Source organism: Taudactylus pleione, unplaced genomic scaffold, assembly GCF_031769625.1.
Source record: "Taudactylus pleione unplaced genomic scaffold, aTauple2 ptg000115l, whole genome shotgun sequence".
In the NCBI taxonomy this organism is placed as follows: domain Eukaryota; kingdom Metazoa; phylum Chordata; class Amphibia; order Anura; family Myobatrachidae; genus Taudactylus; species Taudactylus pleione.
This window is the reverse complement of record NW_028284517.1, coordinates 2,856,434-2,882,148: the sequence shown is the minus strand read 5'-3', so window position 1 is coordinate 2,882,148 and position 25,715 is coordinate 2,856,434. Positions and strand designations below refer to the sequence as shown.

At 44.1% G+C, this 25,715-nt stretch overlaps 1 protein-coding gene across 6 annotated transcripts in view; it reads left to right on the top strand.

Moving 5' to 3' along the window:
- MAST2 (microtubule associated serine/threonine kinase 2) overlaps positions 1 to 25,715 on the top strand; it is a 244,730-nt gene that overhangs the window by 162,013 nt on the left and 57,002 nt on the right. For 5 of the 6 annotated variants that reach the window (XM_088471618.1, XM_088471623.1, XM_088471620.1 and 2 more), the window contains 4 exons: positions 2,857 to 2,932; positions 7,744 to 7,764; positions 8,420 to 8,498; positions 20,383 to 20,537. In XM_088471618.1, coding sequence (XP_088327744.1) covers positions 2,857 to 2,932; positions 7,744 to 7,764; positions 8,420 to 8,498; positions 20,383 to 20,537 — 331 coding nt within the window. The remainder of the gene's footprint in view (positions 1 to 2,856; positions 2,933 to 7,743; positions 7,765 to 8,419; positions 8,499 to 20,382; positions 20,538 to 25,715) is intronic. The other variant, XM_088471619.1, reaches the window with a different exon arrangement.

Genomic DNA, 25,715 nt, shown 5'->3' with positions numbered 1-25,715 from the left:
TTTTTTTGTGCATCAATTTAAAGAAAGATATGGTACGCTATTCCTCTTTAAGCATCTCAGTCGCGCCGTATGATGTATAGACCAGGGGCGTATTTATAATGGGTGCAAGGTGTGCAGTGCCCACACACCCTCCACCCAATAAAATATACTCGCCTGTCCATCGGCCCGGCTGCAGCACTGCAGAAATCACTGGGAAAATGGCCACTGCGGCCATTTCCCCGGTGATTTGCGCATGTGCAGTAGAGATGTCCCGGGAACACACTGCAGGCGTGGGGGGGTTAAAAGCTAACCCTAACCTCCAGAGGGGGTTAGGGTTAGGTGGGGGGAGGTTAGGCTTTTTGTCGCAAATGATTTACTATAAAGTCACAGATAAAGCATAATGATGCATGACACGGGTCACTTGTTTTTGTCTTTTGTCTTTTTACCCTAGATCGTGTACTTTTTACTCCGTTTTGCTACTTTTTAAATTTCGCTATGTATTGCTCAGTTTTGTGTCTTAAGCTGGGTGCACAGTATATGATCTAGCGTCCAATATATTGTTCAGACGCAGATCGGAACGATATATCTTACATACCGTATAGTTTGTTTGCCGGATATGTTATTGGCTGTCGTTCATTGCATCATCCCTCCTGCTGTGCTGCACATCCGATGGGACAATTCCACCATGACGCTGCGTTGTTACATGAAGCATGTGCCGTCGTATGCTGGATCGTGTAGTGTGTACGGCGACATGATGTATCTCACATTGCACTGCACCAACATTTAGGTGTGTGCCCAGCTTTAGTTCGATAATAGGTACTTAGAATCGGTGTTTGGGCAAGGCTATTTTGGCAAAGTCCACAGCGCAGGACACTGGCTATTTGGTACTATTTGGGGTTAGGTGTATGTTTACACATCTGTACCCTCCTCTTATTTTTAATGACCTAAATGTTCTGATTCAGATAATGAAGACTCTAGTGTCAGTCATTTGTCTCTTCTCACACAAGTGTATAACAACGTATACATGTCCTGCAGAGGCCCAATATATAATTCCCTGCACTCGCATAATAAAAAGAAGTTGAAATGTCTTCCGTAACTTCTTGTTATTGCTTTTCTCACCCTCATAGTTTCCAAAAAGATTTAGAATTTTGTTTATGTATTGTAATAGTTGTCATTACTACGTTTTGTTGCATTTTCTTTATTTGCTTTTTACATTTATTTTTTTTTTACTAAACTATATATGAATATGCTCATCCTTTAAAATACCTTTTAACAATATGACTGGTTGTTTAATGTAACGTAATAAGAAAAGTGCGGTAAGTTAGGGACGTGTTGCTGTGTATATTAAGCATGTTTTATGCTGTGTTTCATTTAAAATGTCTCCATATAACTTGATTGCATATGTAAGACCCGCTGAAATATACGATGGACATAGCCTGTATATAACTGTACAATACTAATCCTACGAAAAGAAAGTATAGTTCCCGCACCAGAATTACTCATGCAGTTTATTTATCCACTGTTAACACGGGGGAACTCTGCTTAATAAACAATACAGGACGCACGAGTATCACCGACGTTTCGATGCTTTAATACATCGTTATCAATGTCACAAACAATTTAAAAACAGGGATGTAGTTAATTTGTCGCCACACGGGATGCCGGCGGTCTAAATACCGGCGCTGGAATCCCGACCCGTGGTCAGAACACCGGTGCCAGATTCCCGACGTCAGTAATGATGCCGACGCCAGAATTCCGTGTTAGCCGGGTTAGCTTTAAACCCCCGGGGTTTGGGGTGGGGGGTTTAAAGCTAATCCTAACCGCCGGAGGAGGTTAGGGTTAGGCTGCGTGGGGGGAGGTTAGGGTTATGCTGTGGACAGGGCGGGGTAGGTTTAGGCACCACGGGGATGGTTAGGTTTAGGCACTAACGGGGGGAGGGTTAGGGAGTGAAAGGGGAGGGTTAGGATACTTACGCAGTCCTTGTCAGGATTCTAAGCATGGAGATGCTGTCGTCTGTGTTTTGACGGCCGGCATCCCGACTGCCTGCCTCTCATACCCAACCCCTTCAAGAAATACTAGTCCTAAAATAACCTCTGTGTTTATATGAGCATAGGGAAGGGATCTTTACTGTAAAAGTGGTTAAGTTGTGGATTCCTTAGCAGGAGGTTATGGCAAAGTCACTAACGGGTTCCAATACATTTTAAATTCTTATATATTATATTATATATAATTATAGCTGTAATTAGTAGGGGACCAATCACAATGAAGAGTACCTCTCACACCACACCACCACCACTTGCTCTTTAAAAATGAAGTGAATTTAATAATCCAGAACCGACACCTGGTAAGCAGATGCAGGAAGAGGGCACATTAGGTGGTATTGCATTCTTTAGTGCATTATCAATAGAGCCAGTTGGCCCCCAGTTTACAGCAATGATACAGGTCGCTGCTCTCCTGTAAGAAGGGAGGGGAGTATCCATCCTGGCTGATATTCTGGAGTTTATTACATTTTTTCCTTTATCACTTAATCAAATGCGCAAGATGAAATGCAAATTTCTATTCAGACAGTGCAATTAATGTTCCACCCAGCACACGAGATTAGCCCAAACAGTGATTTCCATGAGATGTGAATGACAATACGTCTGCGAGCTTATGGCTGACAGTAAACTGCTGAATGTAAGCTGCACCTGCTGGGGCCACAAACACAGCTGCACGGAGCCCCCACTTACATCTCGCGCTATTGAGAGACGGCTCCCAGCAGAGTCCTGTAATCCTGTAAATTATTATCCTGCGCACACATATTACCATATACAGTCAGTCTGCCTTGTCTGCAACACAATGACCGGACATTAACCCTCTTCTGTTCTCGCTCTTCAGGTAACAGCCCACTGGACAGTCCCCGAAACTTCTCCCCGAATGCTGCTGCCCACTTCTCCTTTGTCCCTGCGCGGAGGTAAGTCCCACACCTGTGCCTGCTCTGTACCTGTGTATTACAAGGTATGAGCCCACCAATTTCACTAGGATCTTTGTCGGGCAATGATAGATTGTGACCACACAAGGAGATTCTGGTAATTTCTGGTGATATTGTGGCGTGCTGTCAGCATTACATTGCTGGTCTTAGGACATATTGCTGAGCTGTAAATGTATCAGGACTACTTTTAGATTAAATGAAACACAAGTAAAGGTTTAGCCACATAGCTACATGCTGTCTATAGTTATGTATATTTAGCATGAACAGCAACAACAGGATAGGACAAAGTACAGGATAGTGTCTAAATGGTTTTACCGCTAATGTTGCAATTCATCTAAACAATTTGCAACACATGTTGTAAAAATAAGAACATTTTCCATGTCGGATATCACGTAGACAATTGTGTGCGAATACATGGTAGACTGTTGGAAAAGGAAACCTTTAATGGTGTGGTAGTACCTTTTGAAATGTTGGAAGACTGTTGACGTATTGGAAGGATAGACAGTAAATGTGTAGTATATTAATAAGCATTAAGGAGTATTGCCCGTCAACTCTGTAAATATGCATTTAATCAAGTTACAACTGAACCATTGTTTGCATAGATACAACACGAAAAGGGATGTGTGCTTCAAATAATGAAGATTTGTTTCTAAGCTTCAGATTCAGCCACTTACACATTATTGTAGTAATGAACTAGTTCTTGCAATGTTACGTGCAAGTTGCAGCTGCATTATTTGTTTCCTACCACTAGGTGGCAGTAATTGCTTTTGTGGCTTTCTTTTTTTAAATAGAGCAGTTACTGGGATTTATGCTGTGAAAGTGTTTTAAGTAGGCTGTGCGTTTACCTGCTTGCACACAGAGAGATGCCCCACAGCCGCGTCACAATAATATAATACATGTGATTATTTGCAATAATAGCTTCAATGTAGAGGCATCAAACAATGCTAATTTTAGCTTTGACCCTTTATCTCATTATATTAGTATCTCTCTCCCATGGGACAGTTCTTTTGGCAAATCTTCACAGGCTAGAACGGGCACTATTATGATAAATCCTTGTTAAACTGATATAATGTGTTAGTATTGGGTATGTTTGGTACCCATCTGATGGGGTTCACTTTGATGTGGTATAGATTGTAAGCTTGCGAGCAGGGCCTTCCTACCTATATATCTGTCTGTTATTACCCAGTTTTGTTCTATTAATGTTTACAATTGTAAAGCGCAACGGAATATGCTGCGCTATATAAGAAACTGTTAATAAATAAATAAAATAAATAAATGTGGTATGTCTGGATTTGCAGGTAAATTGTTTCAGATAACACTTCAATGACAGCCTTCAGCAACCTGCAGGAACACGCATATCACGGGTACACACTAGATGATGTACCCAATATGTCGCTCTAATCCGCGGGATTGGACGCAATATTGTCTAGTCTTGTGTGTACCCTGCAATAGTCTATCTCCCCGCTATCCCGTCTGTCCATTGCAGCAAGGGGTCGTTTTGGTTACTTATATAGAGAACACATTATAGGGAATCCTGACATGAGCAACATAAAAAACTTTGAGGCTTTTAACCTGTTGAAGTTGTCATTTTAGGGGAGAAGTTGTCCCTAGCAACCAATCCGCTTTTTCCCATCATTTTATAGCATCCTTACTTTAGAAGATGTGATTCTTCTGCCCAGCAGACACATTGGAAACTCTCTGGTACTAGTGCAGATTTGTTATCTGATAACAAAGTACAAGTATCCCGCATGCAAAACTTCCAATCTATATTGTAGTGCTACAAAAGCTGGTACCTTTCAGGTTTCATATATTGGGATATAGTCCGACCCCAAGTACTCAACATTTTTACATAAAATAGGTCTTAAAAAATCTGAAGTTCCTACAATAGGAGTTTTTGGAAGGACAGAGGTGAACGACGTGATGTGCCTGATTGCATACATCCTAAAACTTGAAAAGTGGGCACCGGGACTCCTCGCGCGTGCCTAAGGGGGGCATGGCCTCGTATCCCGCAAGGCCACGTCCCCTGGCATGTGACATATTAGGGCTCTGGCCGCATGTCATGCCCACATTTCTCATCATACTGGGGACTCCCGGCAGTAAATGGACGCGGCATCTATTCTCCGCTGAGCAGTGGTGACAGGGTGTCACACCCAACCCGCGGGTGAAACAGCAGTGACAGTGCCCGAAAAGCCGGACTATCCCACTGAAATTTGGATAGATGGGAATTATGTGATTGCCGGGGGCAGGAGTGGGGGAAAGTTAGGAAGAGAGAATTACACAGAGAGGTAAAGTATTAAATAATAAAGGAGAGACTGGATAGACATACAGGGGTATTCAATATGGGTGCGATAACATCGTTTTTGCGTTAATATCGCACTTATGACGTCATTATCGCAGGTTTGACTTTTACACCGTATTCAATTTCAAAGACTTATCGCAGGTTTGAAAAGTCTTTGATAAAAAACGGGGATAACTTTCCACCATTGAATAGGTGTCGAAAAAAAGTGCAGAATTGGGGTTTAGGGGTGCAGGCTTAAAAAAAATAGCCTGCACCCCTGGGAATGACATTTAAAAAAGAACTGTGTCAAAAAAGTAAAAAAAAAAAAAATAGGGACGCCCCCAAAAAAATAATTAAAAAATTGGGGTGGAAAAAATAGTTAAACAATAGGTAAACAGGTTCAGGGCTATTCTGCAAGTATGCGGCAGGTGTTTTCTAGAATAGAATTATAGCGGCAGGTGCACAAATGCAGAATTTTTAAAAACTTACTTTAGGGACTTCATAATATGCTAGTACCCATTTTCTTCTACCCCAAATTTGATGGGACCACTTAAAGAAAAAACGAAAAAAATAACCTAAGTGCTCTTCTGCATCACTACTTCAATGTCGGGAAAAAAACACCTGCTGCAGCTTTTTAAATCCCCGACTTTCAATTAAAGGCTAAAACGGGGGTACCCATAGTGTTCCCCCATGTTTTTAGAACTTTAGGGGGGTCTTACAATTTTTTTAAGGAAAAATGTTTATCTTTACGCAAATCCAACTTCAGAGTTTCCCGTTTTCGTTAATTTTATATTGAATACGGGGATAAGCGGGAGCGCGCCCGATACTTTAACGCAGGTAAAAACTCCGATATGAAACGTTAACTTCGACAGTGAAGTTAACGTTTCATATTGAATACCCCTCATAGATGGTTACAGCTATGAGATGAATAGGGTGTAACCAGCACAAGGCATTGGGATCAGAACAGTAAATGGATTATATCAAAGCATACAATCAGTCATATTCCTCTATAATTACAGGGTACAGTCGGTCATATTTTTGCCTTCAGTGCGTCTGTGAAGCAGACATTTATATTTATGTACCCAGTAAGTGATAAATGACACTTTGTCCAGATATTCTATTCAAATATGATATTACACAGTGGTTTTATATATAATTAATGGAGCCGAATGGTCTATATGATGAAGTGAGCCATTAAGCAATGTGTTTTGTTTTGTTTTTGTAAGAGTTTTCTTAACAGCCCATTGTGCACAGCAGTTGGAGAAGAGACAGATTGATGTATTTAGAATAAATTGTGATGAGCAGCTCCTGCTGCAGACTATCCCTGCTGCAGGCTATCCCTGCGCGCTTCCCTCAGTGTCGCATGGTGACTGTCTTGCTGTATGTTCTGTAAACTGGAGCTTTCTGCACATGGCGGCTGCCTGGTTCCGTTCAGTAAGCCAACAACATGGCAGGTTACAAAATGTGCCAAATTCTATTAGTTTGCCCCAAAATGTAGAAGTTTTGTATGTAATAGCCAAATAAAGTGCCAGATTTAATATGCCAACCATATCTGTGGGCCGGTATGGTAATGCTGAGTTATATCTGTGGCCCGGTATGGTAATGCTGAGTTATATCTGTGGCCCAGTACGGTAATGCTGAGGTATATCTGTGGCCAGGTATGGTAATGCTGAGTTATAGCTGTGGCCCAGTATGGTAAATCTGAGTTATAGCTGTGGCCCAGTATGGTAATGCTGAGTTATATCTGTGGCCCGGTATGGTAATGCTGAGTTATAGCTGTGGCCAGGTATGGTAATGCTGAGTTATAGCTGTGGCCCGGTATGGTAATGCTGAGTTATAGCTGTGGCCCGGTATGGTAATGCTGAGTTATAGCTGTGGCCCAGTATGGTAATGCTGAGTTATATCTGTGCCCCGGTATGGTAATGCTGAGTTATAGCTGTGGCCAGGTATGGTAATGCTGAGTTATAGCTGTGGCCAGGTATGGTAAATCTGAGTTATAGCTGTGGCCAGGTATGGTAATGCTGAGTTATAGCTGTGGCCCGGTATGGTAATGCTGAGTTATATCTGTGGCCCGGTATGGTAATGCTGAGTTATAGCTGTGGCCAGGTATGGTAATGCTGAGTTATAGCTGTGGCCCGGTATGGTAATGCTGAGTTATATCTGTGGCCCGGTATGGTAATGCTGAGTTATAGCTGTGGCCAGGTATGGTAATGCTGAGTTATAGCTGTGGCCAGGTATGGTAATGCTGAGTTATATCTGGATAAATATAAATGGAAAGGCTAATACTTTGCGTTTGTTCAGTGATGCTGCATAATCCCCACCCCGCTCTTGTGGAGTGTTGAGAACCTATGTAATAGAAAATGTGGTCTGTACATTGCGCTCATGTTTTCTCCTCTGTCTACCGAGAGGAGCCCTAGTAATGGGGCAAGCACTGTGTCACCTGCTGAGCATGATGGGTAATATTATGTATCCATGAATGGCTCTGTAACTTATGTGTAACCTCTCTTCTATCCAGCCACGGGCACAGAGCGGACAGGTAACTTCCTCTGTGGACGCATGTCTGTGTTTCTCTGTACAGGCCAGCACCCCAGCTTTCTACAGTTTAGCCATCACTTTCCCATTTCACCCCAACAATGCTGTCCTGTGATAATGAATTGTCTAGTGCAGTGGTTCTCAGGACCGCACACAGGTCATGGTTCCAGGTCACCCAGCAGGAGCACAGGTGTAGTCATTACTCACTGACACATTTTAAACGATCTATAGGTGGAGCTAGTTAATTCGCTTGTGATTCTATAAGGAGCTCTGGAAAACATGAACTGTTTGGGGTCCTGAGGACCGAGTTTGAGAACCTGTGGTCTATTGCATGCGTCATGACTAGAGCCAGGGCGATTGCGTTCTATGTCCATCCGCTTATTATGTCTCTGCTGGATCGTGTCATAGTGTGTTGCTGTTATCAGTGGTATCATTGTTGCTTTACCTGCTCATGTTCATGTTTTTATTGCTCCTCAGGATAACCCGATGATGTTTATTCATCCTTTTTTGTGGGGAATTATTTTATCTTCCATTCATAGCAGGGAACTTTATATCCAGTGGGTACAAGGCTCCATCATCATTTCCAGCACTTCCCTGTCATATCCAGACTGCTCTCTAGTAACTGTGCCCCACGTAACCCCCACTTTTCTTTGTTTCAGGACTGATGGACGTCGCTGGTCCTTGGCATCGTTACCCTCTTCTGGATATGGAACCAACACTCCGAGTTCTACTGTCTCAGTAAGTGTGCTGTAATGGAAGTGTTTGTGCTGGTCCCCCGGTTTTCACTGTGCACCCTCACTCTCTATATCACTATTCCTGGTGCCCAGTTGAAGTCCCTTGCGTTACCTCTCGTGGTCCTGGTATGGCTCCTGGACAGGTGCTCTATGTTCACATTGCAGATACCGGTCATTTGTCACCTAGAATCAGGACTAGCTATTCCCTATGTGACAACTGCAGTCTCGTACTGAATATAGTATGCAGCCTGCTAGAGCTCTTCCGTTCATTGAAGGATTATACAGATCATATGAGTGCACAAAAACCCAAGAAATTGGGGAACTTCGTATCTGGAACAAACCATGTTGCACTGTAAGGGGTGTAAATACTTTTATGTATTTGCATACACAGTAAATACTGGCTGCTCCTGCATGTAGCCCACAAATGCTGGACAGCTTTAGTTTTACACTGCAATTCAGTTTTGAATTTGGAAGCGTCTATCCCAAATCTAAATCTCTGCACTTTTTATATATCCCCCCCCGCAGTGCAGCATGGATATACCAAGGTGCAAACTTACTCTATTATTTATTTTTTTACCAGATACATATGTGTGTGTGTGTGTGTGTGTGTGTGTGTGTGGAGCTTACAATCTAAATTCCCTACTACATGCACACACATACACACTAGGGTTCATTTTGTCTGTACCCAATTAACCTACCAGTATACTTTTGGAGTGTGGGAAGAAACCGGAGTACCCGGAGGAAACCCACGCAAGCACAGAGAGAATATACAAACTCCACACAGTTAGGGCCATAGTGGGAATAGAACCCACGACCTCAGTGCTGTGAGGCAGTAATGATAACCATTACATCGTCTGTGGTGCAAAAGTACTTGATCTTTTTTGCTTTGCTCCCCCCAGAAGCAGAATCCTTATGTATCCAGTATTCTTACGGTGCCAGAGCAGAATAACTGGTGGAATCCACCTGATCCCTTTCCTCAGAGTGAAACAGTTCGGTTGGCGTTCTGACCGCAATGATAGTCTGCCCATGGCACTCTCATTTCTGACCACATTAAATCTCTGTCACAAAATGATCTGTGCACTGTACGGCTGCTGCCTACCCTGACATCTAACAACACGATGACTTCATAGACATAGGTGTCCTGACATCTTTACAAATCATACAGCCGGTCAGAGGCAGAATGATTAAACCCTCATGTGAGATCAGTGGGAGATGTGAAAGCAGTGCACAGTCTGCAGTCCATGTGTATACAGTTGCTGCAGTACACAGCATGCTCCAGTGTGGTGATCTGACGGAGCCTCTCGCTCTCCCTCCCTACCCCTGTACTGATGACAGGCGGAGGCATCCTGCTTCCTGTACTGCTGTCTATAGATTAGACAGGTTCATGGTTCACCAACTCTAGAGGGTCACACACACATCTGTGGCCTTAGGATGTCTGTGCTTTTCAGCCACGTCAATATCATCAGATATTTATTTCCTTTACCCAGAGATGTGATGCACATTGTGGTTCAATGCAGTCAACTTGCAGAGCTGAACATCTAGAATGAATCCAGAATGCAGGGACCACTATGAACAAATATAGCGACTCACACCCGCATTCACACACCTATGCTTATACCGGTCTCTTTCTCTAGTCTTATAGTGTGTGTATATTTTATTATTATATTGTGTATATATTACAATTATATTGTGTGTATGCTTTATTCTTATAGTGTGTGTATATATTACAATTGTGTGTATGCTTTATTCTTATAGTGTGTGTATATTTTACTATTATATTCTGATATGCTTTATTCTTATAGTGTGTGTATATTTTACTATTATATTGTGTGTATGCTTTATTCTTATAGTGTGTGTATATTTTACTATTATATTGTGTGTATGCTTTATTCTTATAGTGTGTGTATATTCTACTATTATATTGTGTGTATGCTTTATTCTTAGTGTGTGTGTATATTTTACTATTATAGTGTGTGTGTGTGTGTATATTTTACTATTATATTGTGTGTATGCTTTATTCTTATAGTGTGTGTATATTTTACTATTATAGTGTGTGTATGCTTTATTCTTATAGTGTGTGTATATTTTACTATTATATTGTGTGTATACTTTATTCTTATAGTGTGTGTATATATTACTACAGGTTGAGTCTCCCATATCCAAAATGCTTGGGACCAGGGGTATTTTGGATATCGGAATATTCCGTATTTTGGAATAATTGCATATTATAATGAAATGTCTTGGAAATGGGACCCAGATATACACACAGAATGCATTTATGTGTTATATACACCTTATACACACAGCCTGCAGGTCATTTTAGACAATATTTTTTATAATTTTGTGCATCAAAAAAAGTTTGTGTACATACATGAAATTCATTTATGTTTCATATACACCTTATGCACACAGCCTGAAGGTTATTTTATACAATCTTTTTAATAATTTGTGCCTTAGACAAAGTTTCTGTACATTAAACCATCAAAAATCAAAGGTTTCATTATCTCAGTCATGCTGAAAATATTCCGTATTTCGGAATATTTGGATATGGGAGACTCAACTTGTATTACATTGTATGTATGCTTTATTCTTATAGTGTGTGTATATTTTACTATTACATTGTGTGTATGCTTTATTCTTATAGTGTGTGTATATATTACTATTATAGTGTGTGTATGCTTTATTCTTATAGTGTGTGTATATTTTACTATTACATTGTGTGTATGCTTTATTCTTATAGTGTGTGTATATATTACTATTATATTGTGTGTATGCTTTATTCTTATAGTGTGTGTATATTTTACTATTATAGTGTGTGTGCGTATATTTTACTATTATATTGTGTGTATGCTTTATTCTTATAGTGTGTGTATATATTACTATTATATTGTGTGTATGCTTTATTCTTATAGTGTGTGTATATTTTACTATTATATTGTGTGTATGCTTTATTCTTAGTGTGTGTATATTTTACTATTATAGTGTGTGTGTGTGTGTGTGTGTGTGTGTGTGTATATTTTACTATTATATTGTGTGTATGCTTTATTCTTATAGTGTGTGTATATTTTACTATTGTAGTGTGTGTGTATATTTTACTATTATATTGTGTGTATACTTTATTCTTATAGTGTGTGTATATATTACTATTATATTGTGTGTATGCTTTATTCTTATAGTGTGTGTATATTTTACTATTACATTGTGTGTATGCTTTATTCTTATAGTGTGTGTATATTTTACTATTATAGTGTGTGTGTATATTTTACTATTATTTTGTGTGTATGCTTTATTCTTAGTGTGTGTATATTTTACTATTATAGTGTGTGTGTGTATATTTTACTATTATATTGTGTGTATACTTTATTCTTATAGTGTGTGTATATTTTACTATTATATTGTGTGTATGCTTTATTCTTATATTGTGTGTATATTTTACTATTAGAATGTGTGTGTATATTTTACTATTATATTGTGTGTATGCTTTATTCTTATATTGTGTGTATATTTTACTATTAGAATGTGTGTGTATATTTTACTATTATATTGTGTGTATGCTTTATTCTTATAGTGTGTGTATATTTTACTATTATAGTGTGTGTATATTTTACTATTATATTGTGTATACTTTATTCTTATAGTGTGTGTACATTTTACTATTATATTGTGTGTGTATATTTTACTATTATATTGTGTGTATGCTTTATTCTTATAGTGTGTGTATATTTTACTATTATAGTGTGTGTGTATATATTTTACTATTGTGTGCATGCTTTATTCTTATAGTGTGTGTATATGTTACTATTATAGTGTGTGTGTATATTTTACTATTATATTGTGTGTATACTTTATTCTTATAGAGTGTATATTTTACTATTATAGTGTGTATATTTTACTATTATATTGTGTTTGCTTTATACTTATAGTGTTTATACAGTGCCTTGCAATTTTTAATTTTTCATGTTTTGTTGCCTCACAACCTGGAATTAAAATGGATTGTTTGAAGGTGTGCATCATTTCATTCACAGAACATGCCTACAACTGTGAAGTTGTGTTTTTTTTATATTGTGAATCAGACAACATTTAGGACAACATAACAGAAAACTTCAGCGTGCATAACTATTCACCCCCCTAAAGTCAGTACTTTGTCGAGCCATCTTTTGTGGCAATTACAGCTGCTAGTCGCTTTGGATAAGTCTCTATGAGCTTGCCACATCTTGCCCCTGGGATTTTTGCCCATTCCTCAAGGCAAACCTGTTCCAGCTCCTTCATGTTGGATGGTTTCCGCTTGTGAACAGCAATCTTCATGTCTGACCACATATTCTCAATTGGATTGAGATCTGGGTTTTGACTAGGCCATTCCAACACATTTAAATGTTTCCCGTTAAACCACTCGAGTGTTGCTTTAGCAGTATGCTTCGGGTCATTGTCCTGCTGGAAGGTGAACCTCCGTCCCAGTCTCAAATCACAGGCAGACTGAAACAGGTTTTGCTCAAGAATATCCCTGTATTTAGCACCATCCATCTTTCCCTCGACTCGAATCGGTTTCCCAGTCGCTGCTGCTGAAAAACATCCCCAAAGCATGATGCTGCCACCACCATGTTTCACTGTGGGGATGGTGTTCTTGGGGTGATGAGATGTGTTGGGTTTGCGCCAGACATAGCGTTTTCCTTGGTGGCCGAAAAGTTAAATTTTAGTCTCATCTGACCAGAGCACCTTCCTCCATACATTTGGGGAGTCGCCCACATGACTTTCGGCAAACTCAAATTGTGTCTTCTTATATTTATCACTAAGTAATGGCTGTTTTCTGGCCACTCTTCCATAAAGCCCAGCTGTATGGAGTGTTCGGCTTATTGTAGTCACATGCACAGATACACCAGTCTCTGCTGTGGAACTCTGCAGCTCTTTCAGGGTTACCTTTTGGTCTCTGTGCTGCCTCTCTAATTAATGCCCTCCTTGCCCGGTCTGTGAGTTTTGGTGGGCGGTTCTCTCTTGGCAGGTTTGTTGTGGTACCATGTTCTTTCCATTTGATGATGATGGATTTGATGGTGCTCCGGGGGATCAAGATTTGGATATTTTTTTTCTAACCCAACCCAGAGTTGTACTTCTCAACAACTTTGTACCTGACTTGTTTGGAGAGCTCCTTGGTTTTCATGGTGTGATGCCTCTTGCTTAGTGGTGTTGCAGCCTCTGGTGCCTTTCAGAAAAGGTGTGTTTATACTGACAGATCATGTGACACAGATTTCACACAGGTGGACTTCATTTCACTAATTATGTGACTTCTGAAGGTAATTGGTTGCACCCGAACTTTTGAGGGGCTTCATAGCAAAGGGGGTGATTACATATGCACATGGCAATTTTCCGTATTTTATTTATAAAGATTATTTTTTATATATATTTTTCTAATTTCACTGCACCAAATTAGACTATTTTGTGCAGATCCATCACATAAAATTCAGATAAAAAAAAATAAATAAATTACAGGTTGTAATGTAACAAAAAAAGTAAAAAACCAAGGGGGTGAATACTTTTGCAAGGCACTGTGTGTATATGTATATATATATAATATTACTATTGTGTGTATGCTTTATTCTTATAGTGTGTGTATATATTACTATTATGTTGTGTGTATGCTTTATTCTTATAGTGTGTGTGTGTATTTTACTATTATATTGTGTGTATGCTTTATTCTTATAGCGTGTGTGTATTTTACTATTATATTGTGTGTATGCTTTATTCTTATAGCGTGTGTGTATTTTACTATTATATTGTGTGTATGCTTTATTCTTAGTGTGTGTGTATTTTACTATTATATTGTGTGTATGATTTATTCCTATAGTGTATGTATATTTTACTATTATTTCTACTTCAGGGTCCATAGGGGGTCCACAGGGTTGACCTTGGGGTATAGGTTGGGAACCAAATCCGGGCACCACGCAGTTAAAGCTTTTAGCTCCCAGGATGCACTGGGTCCACTCTCCCTATAACCCCACCCCCAAGCCAGAGGCACCTCAGTTTAAGTTGGTGCCCGGCCGGAGTCGGGTCACCGTTAGCGCAGGGGGAGCTGATTAGCAGCCCCTAAGCTTATTTTATTTTTTTAGGGACAAAGTTTTTTCATGGACTTTGGACTCTTCAGAGCGGCAGCGTCGGACTGTCCATAGGACGTCTAAGCTGCCGCTCCGTCACCCCGCTGGCGCTGAGACGCCAGTACAGATCTGGGGATCTCAGCGGGACCCCAGAGTCTGTACTAGCCGGACTCTGCGGGCGCCCAGGACTGCTGCCGGATCCACGGGGAGCAGGTAAGGTCGCGGATCACCGCTTGCGGTGATCCGCGCATTTCAAATGCAGTCCTGTGCCTCCGGTCTCAGGGGACAGACCGGAGGCGCCGGCAGTGGCGGCGGGCCCCCCATACCCCGTGTGTCCACTAGACCACCAGGGACTTAACGATCGGTGCAGGGAGCCGGCGTCCCGGGGGTTAATAGCCGGCCAGGGGAGGCAGCCTTCCCTGTTACAGCGGCTCCTCCCCTCAGCTCAGCGCGCCTTTCAGTATCCATAGTCTGGCGTCGCTGAGCTGCTTCCTCCGCGGGCCACGCTTTCTCTGAGGTCTCCAGCGGCCATTTTATCTCTGTGGTGCAGCAGAAATCTCTCAGGATGGCAGTGAGTCCAGTCCCCCTGCGTACCTCACCATCAGGTCAGTGTACACAGCGCTGTAGCCTTCCCAGACACTGAATCTGGGCAGTTGAATGCAGTGTAATAGTGCAGTATATTATATGACATGTTTATGTATATATGTATATATCTGCATTGTATGTGACTTATGCTAGTGCTGACTGTACTTTATTCTCTCACCTGTCAGTGTATATCTATCCCTTTTCTTTATCTGCCCTAATACAGCTGTACTTAGGGTGGTTCTGAGACCTCACATTTATATACTTGTTAATATTTGTGTGGTTTGTCACATACTGTTGCGTGCTGCACGTTGCCATATTTTAGATGGAACTGTGTGTTGCATACGCTGAAAATGGGTCCCTGCAGCTATTTTTGGCATCAGTCAGGACCAGTATAGTGCTGCTTAATATTTCCGCCAAGATGGGTCAGATATGTCTGACCAGGAGATAGAGCGTTATACTGCACCCATTTTTACTATCCTGCAAGTCATGTGCTGCAGGTGTTAGTGCGGAGGATTTGACTCATAAAGGGTTCTGTATGTGGCGTCATCTGGTGCCGGCCTCTTTCACGACCCCCTTGGGCGGTTTGTTTTCTCGGGATCCTCTCAATTGCGGATCGCCGGGCGGGCCCCATTGTTGTACCTCACTTGGGGTTACTTCACCATACTGCCCTTTTCATCTCAGGGTATCTCGCAGCTTCTTGCACTCTTCCCCTGTGACACAGACTACCGCTCCCTGCAGGGGTTTTTTGCAGTATATGAATTCCCCCTGGTGCCACAATAGTCTGTCATTCCCCTTGCAGGGATTACCACAACAGCCACCCTGGGTGGATGTCGTTTTCTACGAAACGCTAATTGGCGTGGTTGACGCCCTGTGGTTACTTCCCAGTTGGCTCTGCCGTGAACTGGGTACTGTTCGGGGCTCTTTCCCTCTTACACGGGGGGAAGCCTATTTCAGGTATTATTATCCCTGCTTTAGGGCTGGTAGCAGGTCCATTCTGGTTAGAGTGAATGTTGACCTGCACCTGTATCATACACCCTCAGTATTGCGTGCCTTCGGGTTACCTGTTGCTGACTAGCGGGTGGATCGCATAGCGGGACTCTGGCTGTTGCCAGATAGGAGGTGTTACAACAGTGTTTGGCCTCCTGTCCCAAATTCCCTGAGGGTCATCACGAGCCCCTCCTGGGGGGGATGGGCGTGTTACTCGTCTGATTACAGACGTTACTACGCCTCCCATTCCTGCGTGGTCGGATTCTTCGGATCCGTAGGTGGTAACTCTGCCTGAAATCAGTATACTTGCTTTCGGGAGTTGTTACCCATCCTACCATGGCTATAGCATGGTTGGTTAATACTATTGCATATTGGGTTGATGCATTTGTAACGTTTTTTCCCCTCCAACACGTCGGGGGTTCAAATGTATTTGGTCGCTCATGTAATATATGCAGTTGTCATAGGTGGACATGCCTATATTGGATACCAGTCTCCTAACTTTCAGAGTTCCGGCTGCGACTGTATCCTCCGTAATACCCTATGGCTGCGCTCTGAGAATGCAGAGGTGCAGATACCATCTTTAGGGTTGATATTGTTTGGTCCTGACCTTGACAAGATTGTAGTAACATTGGCAGTATTACTAACGACAAGTTTACCGCTTTCAGCTATGCACACTACAAGGCCTCAGACTAAGTCTGTTAAGTCTTTTTTGTCCTCTCGGTCAGCCTAAAGGTCTGTTTCTTCGTAGACTGTCGGCATCTACAAGGGCCGACATATCCAGTACCGAGCAGGCCTGGACTGCCAGCCGATCCTGCTTCTGAACCTACGGATATCTCTTCAGTCTGACGGGACAGGCCTACAACTGGGAGATACCGATTTTCTCAGTTCGCCCGGTATTAGTGTCAAGTTGCCGCGGCTACGTGGGTAGGAGGGTACGCCCTCTTTACAAGGGCCTTACAGATCCAGAAAGCTATGCAGTTGTTGCGGTAAGCGGAGCTAATTGGGCCATCCCCACTATCTCAGTGAGGGACTGGTTGTTCTGTTTTCTTTCTGGTGCGGTGGCTGAATGGTCCTAAAGCTACCTGGGCTCAGGAGGAAATCCCTATGCTCCATCATACGATGTTTGGAACCTGGGGACTTTAGGGTATCACTGGATATACAGGACGCGTGCCTACGGGTACTTACAGAGACCTTTCCTCAGCATGGGCTGAGGTTTGCTGTATCACAGCAACACTTACAATTTTTCGGGCTCTGCCTGTTGGGACTGTCCTCAGCCCCACAGGGGTTTACCAGCGTTTTGGATTTTCTGACAGTTCTTCTGTTCAGTATATCCCAATGCTCCTGTACCTGGACGGCCTCCTGCTCTTAGCGGGATCACCGGGGTACTTTACGGCCAGGTCAGGATGACTGTGGCTTCTTCAGGGTGCAGACGTTTAATCAACGGGGAAAAAGTCCTCCCTGCATCCCTCTCTGGGTATTCTTCATCTAGGATCCCTGCTGGATTCTCCGAATCTGAGAATTCTTCTGGCGTAAGACGGAATCTCCTCTCTTCCATTAGGAGTACATGGTTGTCTGCGCAGTCGACAGATGTCTTTACACTCTGGGATGCATGGTGGAATGGGCTCAGTTCCATTCCAGGCCTTTCCATAATTGGCTCATCTCCAGATGGAATGAGTTTTTTCTGTCGGATAACTGTTCAAACGATGATGCTCTCTCCGGAGGCAAGTCGGTCCCTGTCCGGGTGGCTATGGCCATCTCGTCCAGGGTTTTCTTTGCTAGGGACAGTGTCTGGACCGAATCCTTTTCAGTGCAGTTGGACGTCTGTCGATTCCACCCTGTCAATTAACTTACTCTGGCATAACTCTTGTTTCCCGGTGAACCTGAAAAGGTTCAGTCCGACAGGGTCAGGACAGTGGCTTCCTTTTTAGCAACACTGTTCGTTGGGTGGCAATGACAGGTATGTCACATATTCGGACATAGTCCGAGGGTCTCCTCCCGACCATCTCGGCAGCGTTCATTTCAGGAGCTCTCCATTGGGAAGCGGGAGTCCTCAGCCGTCACGACGTGCATCCCGGGGACTAGTCTCTTCCCCAAGAGAGGTTTCATCTCCTGGTGAGCAGGGGGGGCCCCCCTGAGGTGACCCTCATGGCCTTCTGACTTTATCACACTAGGGTGTTACAGTTCAGCTCTGGGGATTCTGAAGCAAACTTCAGCAACTCTTTGTCGGTGAAGTGGTCCTTCCACTTTGTGTACCTGTGTTCTCCGGTCTCCCTTCTTCCTCGAGGTCTTTGGAAGTGTTTTCAATCGAGACGGAGATGCTTTCCTGCTGGTGGCTCCTGATTGCCCCAGATGTCAGGGGTACTTGGATCTTCGGAGTCTCTACATCGATACTCCATCCCTGATGCTTCACTGCCCGGACCTGTTGTCTCAGGGTCCTTGGTTTTGCCTTGGACCTGGGTCGTTTGTCTTTGACTGTGTCCTTACAGTGGTCTTACGGCTTCCCTGGCTTTGTCATCGTTGGAATGATTAGAGCACATGGATCAGCTTTTGCTGGGACCTACCACAAACTGTGGCAGCCATAAATCTTATGGTATTGTACCTGTCGATACAATCCTCCGGTGTCCAGGATTTCCAGATATTCTGGCATTCCTTCCGGCTGGCTTGGGTTTCACACTTGGCCTGGTCTTCCTGACAGTGCGGATCTCTACACTGTCAGTATGGTTAAGATATGGAATTGCTTCACTCTGGTATCCAGTTCATCCTTTGGAGTGTTTTCTTGATTATGCCTCCATTTGTCCTCCCTAGGGACTCCTTGGGAGTAAGTAGTGGTTCTTCGTTACCTCCGGGGACAGTCAATGGAACCGCTGGTTGTGATAGCCATTACATGGTCTATTGCTTAGGCTCTCTCTTTCTCTCAGGGTGTTTATATCAACCAGGAGAGTGTCTGAATTGGGAGCGTTCTCATGTGGCTCCCTCTTCTGGAGGGCATCATGTCAGGGTGGGAGTTGCTCTCGCCCTGTGTTTCTTCTTAGTGGTTTTCAGGTTCCATATTATTCTGGAACTTATGGTACGGCCATTCTGTCCCCAGTCCTCTCGGCTGGTGTGGCCTCATTGACTGTGGTCTGGCCTCTTTGGATTTATGTGATCCGTTCAGGTTCCTTACGGAAATCGGACTCCTTATTGGTGGTCTGAGATTTCTGGTTTTCACAGGAAAGGATGGCCGGCCTATAACCAAATGTTGACTTGGATGGCCTCGTAGGTCTTCCTCAGGGGCCTACCCATGGGTAGGCCTTCCTGTTGTTGATGCTTGTTTTTTCTCGGGCCATGTGACCCTCGTGTGCGGCTCGCTGTGGCGCCTCGGCTGTTTTGCCTTACTAGGTGGCCACGTGGTCTTCTGTCCACACCTTTTTAAGGTTCTAGGCATTGGTTTCCTTTGCCTCTCAGGATGCTTCCTTTTTGGCGACGGATTCTCCTCTCAGCACAGGAGCGTCCCCACCCTTGGTTGAACTGCTTTGGGACATCCCCAAGGTCAACCCTGTGGACCCCCTATGGACCCTGAAGTAGAAAACAAGAGATATGGTAAGAACTTACCTTTGTTATCTCTGTTTCTACGAAGTCCATAGGGTCCACAGGGCGCCCGCCCTGACGCACCTGGCTTCATATGGGCTGTGTGGCTGGTCACCGGTTTTCCGTCTCCCATTTCGGTGAGTATGGTTATTGAGTGTTCCAGTTTTCTCTCTCTTTTTCTCTCCTCCTCCGGCCTTTGGCTACTTACAAACTGAGGTGCCTCTGGCTTGGGGGTGGGGTTATAGGGAGAGTGGACCCAGTGCATCCTGGGAGCTAAAAGCTTTAACTGCGTGGTGCCCGGATTTGGTTCCCAACCTATACCCCAAGGTCAACCCTGTGGACCCTATGGACTTCGTAGAAACAGAGATAACAAAGGTAAGTTCTTACCATATCTCTTGTTATTGTGTGTCTGCCTTATTTTTATAGTGTGTGTATAGGAAGGATATTCCCAACCTGTAGATCGGTAAAAATGGAAGCCCTTCAGCAAAGTGATGGTTGATTTATTGTCCTGTTTTTGTGTTTATTTGTCAGTCAGCATAACGTTTTGGCTGGTTGCGTTTCTTCCTCTTTCTGTCGTTTGGTTTTGTTTGGTTTTTCCATCCTGCGTCCTTGACCAGCCCCATACGCATGCACTTTAGTGTCCTTTTCTGTGTTTTCCGTACTCAGTCATCATGCTCATCCCAGGAGAAGCTGCACCAGCTGCCGTATCAGCCGACGGCGGATGAGCTGCATTTCCTGACCAAGCACTTCAGTACCGAGAGCATCACCGATGAGGAAGGACGGCACTCGCCAGCCATGCGCCCACGATCACGGAGCCTCAGGTGAACACGTCTGTCTCAAACCCTCCCCCCCCCCCGTTCCCCTTTTCCAGGTCAACCTGTCTGCCCTTTCTGAAAATTGTCCTTTGTGTGTCCATCTATAATGTGGAAAAACTATAATGTGATTTAATGGGCTCCTCTGATGTATGTAAGGTGCTCAATATATTGATTAGGAGAATGTATTGCTTAGCGGAAGGAATTGACACTTGCTGGACATGGCCCATCAGCGATGCTTCAGAATTCCTATTTCCTTTCAGCCTGTGGATTTCACAATGATATATTCACACTGTTTTATTATGATCAGCAAACACGATCAGTTGCTATTCCGTGTATACTCTGTAATGCGTCCGCGATTACTCCTGCGGTGATGGCCACAAGGTAAATACAGGTTATCCCTGGCACAGTGCAATCAGTACCAAGAGAGACATCCGTTCTGTTTTCTACATCATCAGTTTCACCGATGAGAAGGACGTTTCCAGTGATTTCATATGTAAGTCAGGAGGAGTAACAGTTACTGAAGTCATACACTGTAACACGTGCACTCCAGCTAATTACTAGACACCTGTAGTCTTCAGTATAATCAAATACAATAGCGCAAGCCCAAAGCAATCCAAAATGTAGGTGCCAGGAACGTAATGCAAAAGAGAGAACGATGTCAGAATGATGTCTAGAGATAAACATGAAAGGAAACCGGAATGAAAGGATGGTGATAGCACAACTGATATTAAGTATCGTGCGAAGTGAATGGGTGAACAGTATAAACTGGGGATCACACTTGATATGACCAATCACAAGGTAGATGTATAAAAGACATATGTTTATTGTGTATTATATAACAAGTTCATATCAAAATGACAAAAGGTAAATACTTTCAGTAAAAATCATAAATTAATATGTGGTACAATTGGATGAACCTTGGTATTTAAAACAATGCAGATGATAAAAAATGTAAATAAATATATAAATCAAGATTTGGAAAATGAGACCGGTTAATAGATCCCTAATAAGGGAATATCTATAAAAATTCTCAGCACGTCACTGTGTCATTTTCAGAATGACCTAACCTACAGGTTGGTGTAGTTGGCAGTCCGTGTCTACTAATATGTTAAATCTGCTTTATCGGATGATTTTTTCCCCATATGAATTGTCAGCTGGGCAGCTTGGTGCAATATTCCGAGGGGGATTCTGTAATCCTGCGGGTAGGTAAGGTTAGCAGTCCATGTCCCACGGATTCTCATGAATAGTATGAACAGGTGGTTATCTCCCAACGATGATGTCAGCTCAGCAGCTGAATAGCTTGATGCAATATTCAGAGGGAGATTCCTATGATTCCCGTGTCGTGTTTACCGGAATCCGGCTCAATAGCCAAGAAACGAAAGGTACATAGTATGTCCATGGAAAGCGTGTAGAGTCTCAGTCCAATTCAACAGGTGAGGTCCATCTAACGCGTTTCTCTGTGTTAACAGCTTCGTCAGAGGCTTGATAAGCCTCGGACATACTATTGAACGTTTGTTCATACTATTCATGAGAATCCGTGGGACATGGACTGCCAACTACACCAACCTGCAGGTTAGGTCATTCTGAAAATGACACAGTGACGTGCTGAGAATTTTTATAGATATTCCCTTATTAGGGATCTATTAACCGGTCTCATTTTCCAAATCTTGATTTATATATTGATTTTAAATATTTTATCATCTGCATTTATTTAAATACCAAGGTTCATCCAATTATACAATGTATTAATTTATGATTTTTACTGAAAGTAATTTACCTTTGTCATTTTGATATGAACTTTTTATAGAATACACAATAAACATATGTCTTTTATACATGTGATAGGTCATATCAAGTGTGATCCCCAGTTTATACTGTTCACCCATTCACTTTGAACAATACTTAATATCAGTTGTGCTATCACCATCACCAGCCCCGCTGACATGTGCTGTATTTTTTCACATATATTTTCTTCTGTAAGCTGGGGGTTAAGCGCTTTGCTACAGCAGCCACTCACAGAATCTTCAAGTTAGAGAAGGCTGCTGTCTGTGGTCCTAGTGTAACATGTCTAAATGTAAATGTGTGGTGTCAGGAGTTAATATGCTGAAATTGAACATTTGCATGTACATTTCTACATCAGGGTCCATAGGGTATCCACAGGATGGGGTATTCACAGGACGACGTCAGGCATCGGACACCACAGAGTTACATTTTCATCCTCCCAGGATGCACTGGGATCCCTCTCCTATACCCCGCCCCCGAGCCAAGGCATCTCAGTTTCGTTGGTGTCCGGCCAGGAGTCGGATCGCTTGCAAGCAGAGTAGGGCTATAAAATGGCCCCTGAAGCTTTCTACAAGCAGCTGTGACTGCACAAATGAGCTGTACAGCATGGACAGTCAGTACTGACGTCCATGCTGTCGCTCCTCCACCCCGCCGGACCAGAACGCCGGTACTGATTCTAGGTTGCTGGTAGGTAGCTGGGGTCACAGCTAGCGGTGACCCCGGATTACCTGGACTGTGGCCGGCTTCAAGGGAGCAGGTAAGCGGCGGGGTCCCGTAGAGGGTACCCGCCAGTATCACAGTCCTGTAGGTCTCCAGGCAGGGGGCTCCCTGGGGACAGACTGCGCGTGGAGCCAGGTATTAACCTGCGCTTCCACTAGACCACCAGGGACAGCGGGCCGCAGCATGTGCGGTACAGCGCGGCGTCCCAGGGGTTAATAGCATGCCAGGGTCAGCGCGCCTTCCCTGTCTTAACAGCCGGTGCCTCCCCCGCTGCACAGTGCCTCTCCACAGCGGTCTGGCGGGCTGTGTCAGCGCTCCTCCCCCGGGCCCGCCTCCTCTCTGCTCCTCGGCGGCCATTTTCTAATGAAGTGTGTGCAAACGCTGCTGGACGCTGATTGCAGGTGGCATCACGGTCCAGGTCCCCCCGCATACCTCTCCTCCAGAGTAAGGTTAGAGTATGCTGCACTGTGTCCTACCAGGCTGTGTGTCTACGTAGATGATCTCAGTGCTGATAGTGCATGGAGTTATTTCTGCATTGTATGTGACTTAATGCTAGCGCTGTCTGCCTGTACTTTCACTTCTGACTGTCAGCCATTTTACTATCCCTGGTTCTTCTTCTGCAAAAGCCCTTGCGGTGCGGTGTTGCAGTGTATTCATTGCCTCAGAGTAGAAATATTGTCTGTGAGGGGAGTCACATACAGCTCTGTTACACTCATCATGTCTGAGAGTGAACGTGAATTTCCTCTCCAGCTAAAGTGTACCGCATGTACTGTACCAATAGCGGAGGGTGAGGGGCACACTGAAGGTTTATGTCGGGCATATTATAATTTCATGCCCGATTTCTGTAACTGCGCCTGTGCAGGAACCGCCTTGGGCTTGTTTTGCTAAGGCACTTACAACCCTTGTGGGCCAACTGGCGACGCCCCCTGCGTTCCCCAAATGGGGTTATCGCAGCAGTCGGTAGGGTCATCACCCATGCAGGGGTTCCCTAGACAGCTGATGGTACCCCAGTGTCTCCCACTTTCGCCCCCCCAGGTCTCCCAGGAACCTTCGTGGGTACTCATTGTCCAATACGGTACAGCACCTGACGGACGTTTTACAGGGGGAGTCATCATTGCGGCCTGCTAAGAGGCCTTTAATGTCTCAGACAGCTCATTATGATGAGGATGACATAACGTCTGATGACGGGGAGAATTTTTACCTCTCAGACCAGGAGTGCCCTCGTACTAAGGAGGTGGAGTCCAAGTCTAAAATCTATATACCTGGCCTTATACGGGCAGTCCGTGCGGCCTTGGTTATTACAGATGATGATCCCCCCGTGGCCAAATCTAAATATGCCGCCTTTAAGGATATTAAGGGTGATGCCACTGTATTCCCTCTATCTGGTCAGTTAGTGGATCATTTAGAGGAGGCGTGGAAAAGTCCAGGTAGGCGGTACAAGCCTCAAAAACGTTTGGCTTTTGCGTTCCCCTTTGCGGATAATTATTTTTCCAAATGGGAAACCCCTCCACAGGTGGATTCTCATGTCACACGCCTGGTGAGGAGTGCTACATTGCCCATGCCCTCCATGTCCTCCTTAAAGGATGATACAGATCGCAAGGTGGAAATATGCCTGAAATCCATTTATTCCCTTGCGGGGGGCATCCAGATCGGCAATGGCCGTGTGCTGGGTTGCCAGAGCCATGAAGCGTTGGGCTGATAGCTTCGAGATGTCTCTAGACGCTGACTCGTCACCTGAGCAGGTGAAGTTAGTGGGTAACCACAGAGACTCAGCTACGTACATTAATGAGGCAGCCTTAGATATAGGGCTCCGCACTTCCAGAATCTCCTCAGCAGCAGTGGCTGCGCGCCGCACCCTGTGGTTGCGTTCTTGGAAAGCAGACGCAGATTCCAAAAAGGGATTGGAATGCTTGCCCTTTAATGGACAGGTCCTGTTTGGCCCTGATCTGGACAAAATTGTGGCCACTCTGGCAGCAGGTAAGTCTGCGTGTCCCATCAGGGTCTGGGACTTCGTTCTTTCGGCCCTATAGGGCCCTGGGTAAGTTCAAAGTGCAGTCCTTTCCTAGACAGACAGGGGCCTAGAAATCTGCCAAGCCAAAGAAGCAGGCTTGGAGTAAAAGACGTCCAACTCCCAAGTTGGACGATAAGCCCTCAGCCTGACGGGACGGGCGTCCCCTTGGGGGACCCCAAAGTGGGAGGCCGGCTTCTTCAGTTTACCCAGTGCTGGTGTCTCACAACCGTAGACACTTGGGTAAGAGAAGTGGTCTCTCAGGGGTACGCCCTCCTTCCGGCGGAGGCCTCCCAGCCAGTATTTTTTCACCATGGGCCTTCAGTCAGATCAAGACAAGGCCCGGGAATTCCGGAAGGTGATCCACTCTATGCTCCAGGCTGGAGTTATAGTGCCGGTCCCGTTGTCCCAGAGAGCTTCGGGGTATTACTCCAATCTTTTTCTGGTACAGAAACCCAATGGGTCTTACAGGCCCATCCTCAACCTCAAATCACTCAACAAATTCTTGAGGATTCCTCGGTTCAGGATGGAGACCCTGCATTCCATCATTTTGGCGACGGAGCCGGGGGATTTTATGGTGTCTCAGCACACCAGCGTTTCCTCAGGTTTGCAGTAGGAGACCAACACTTCCAATTTCAGGCACTGCCCTTTGGTTTGGCCACAGCGCCTCGAGT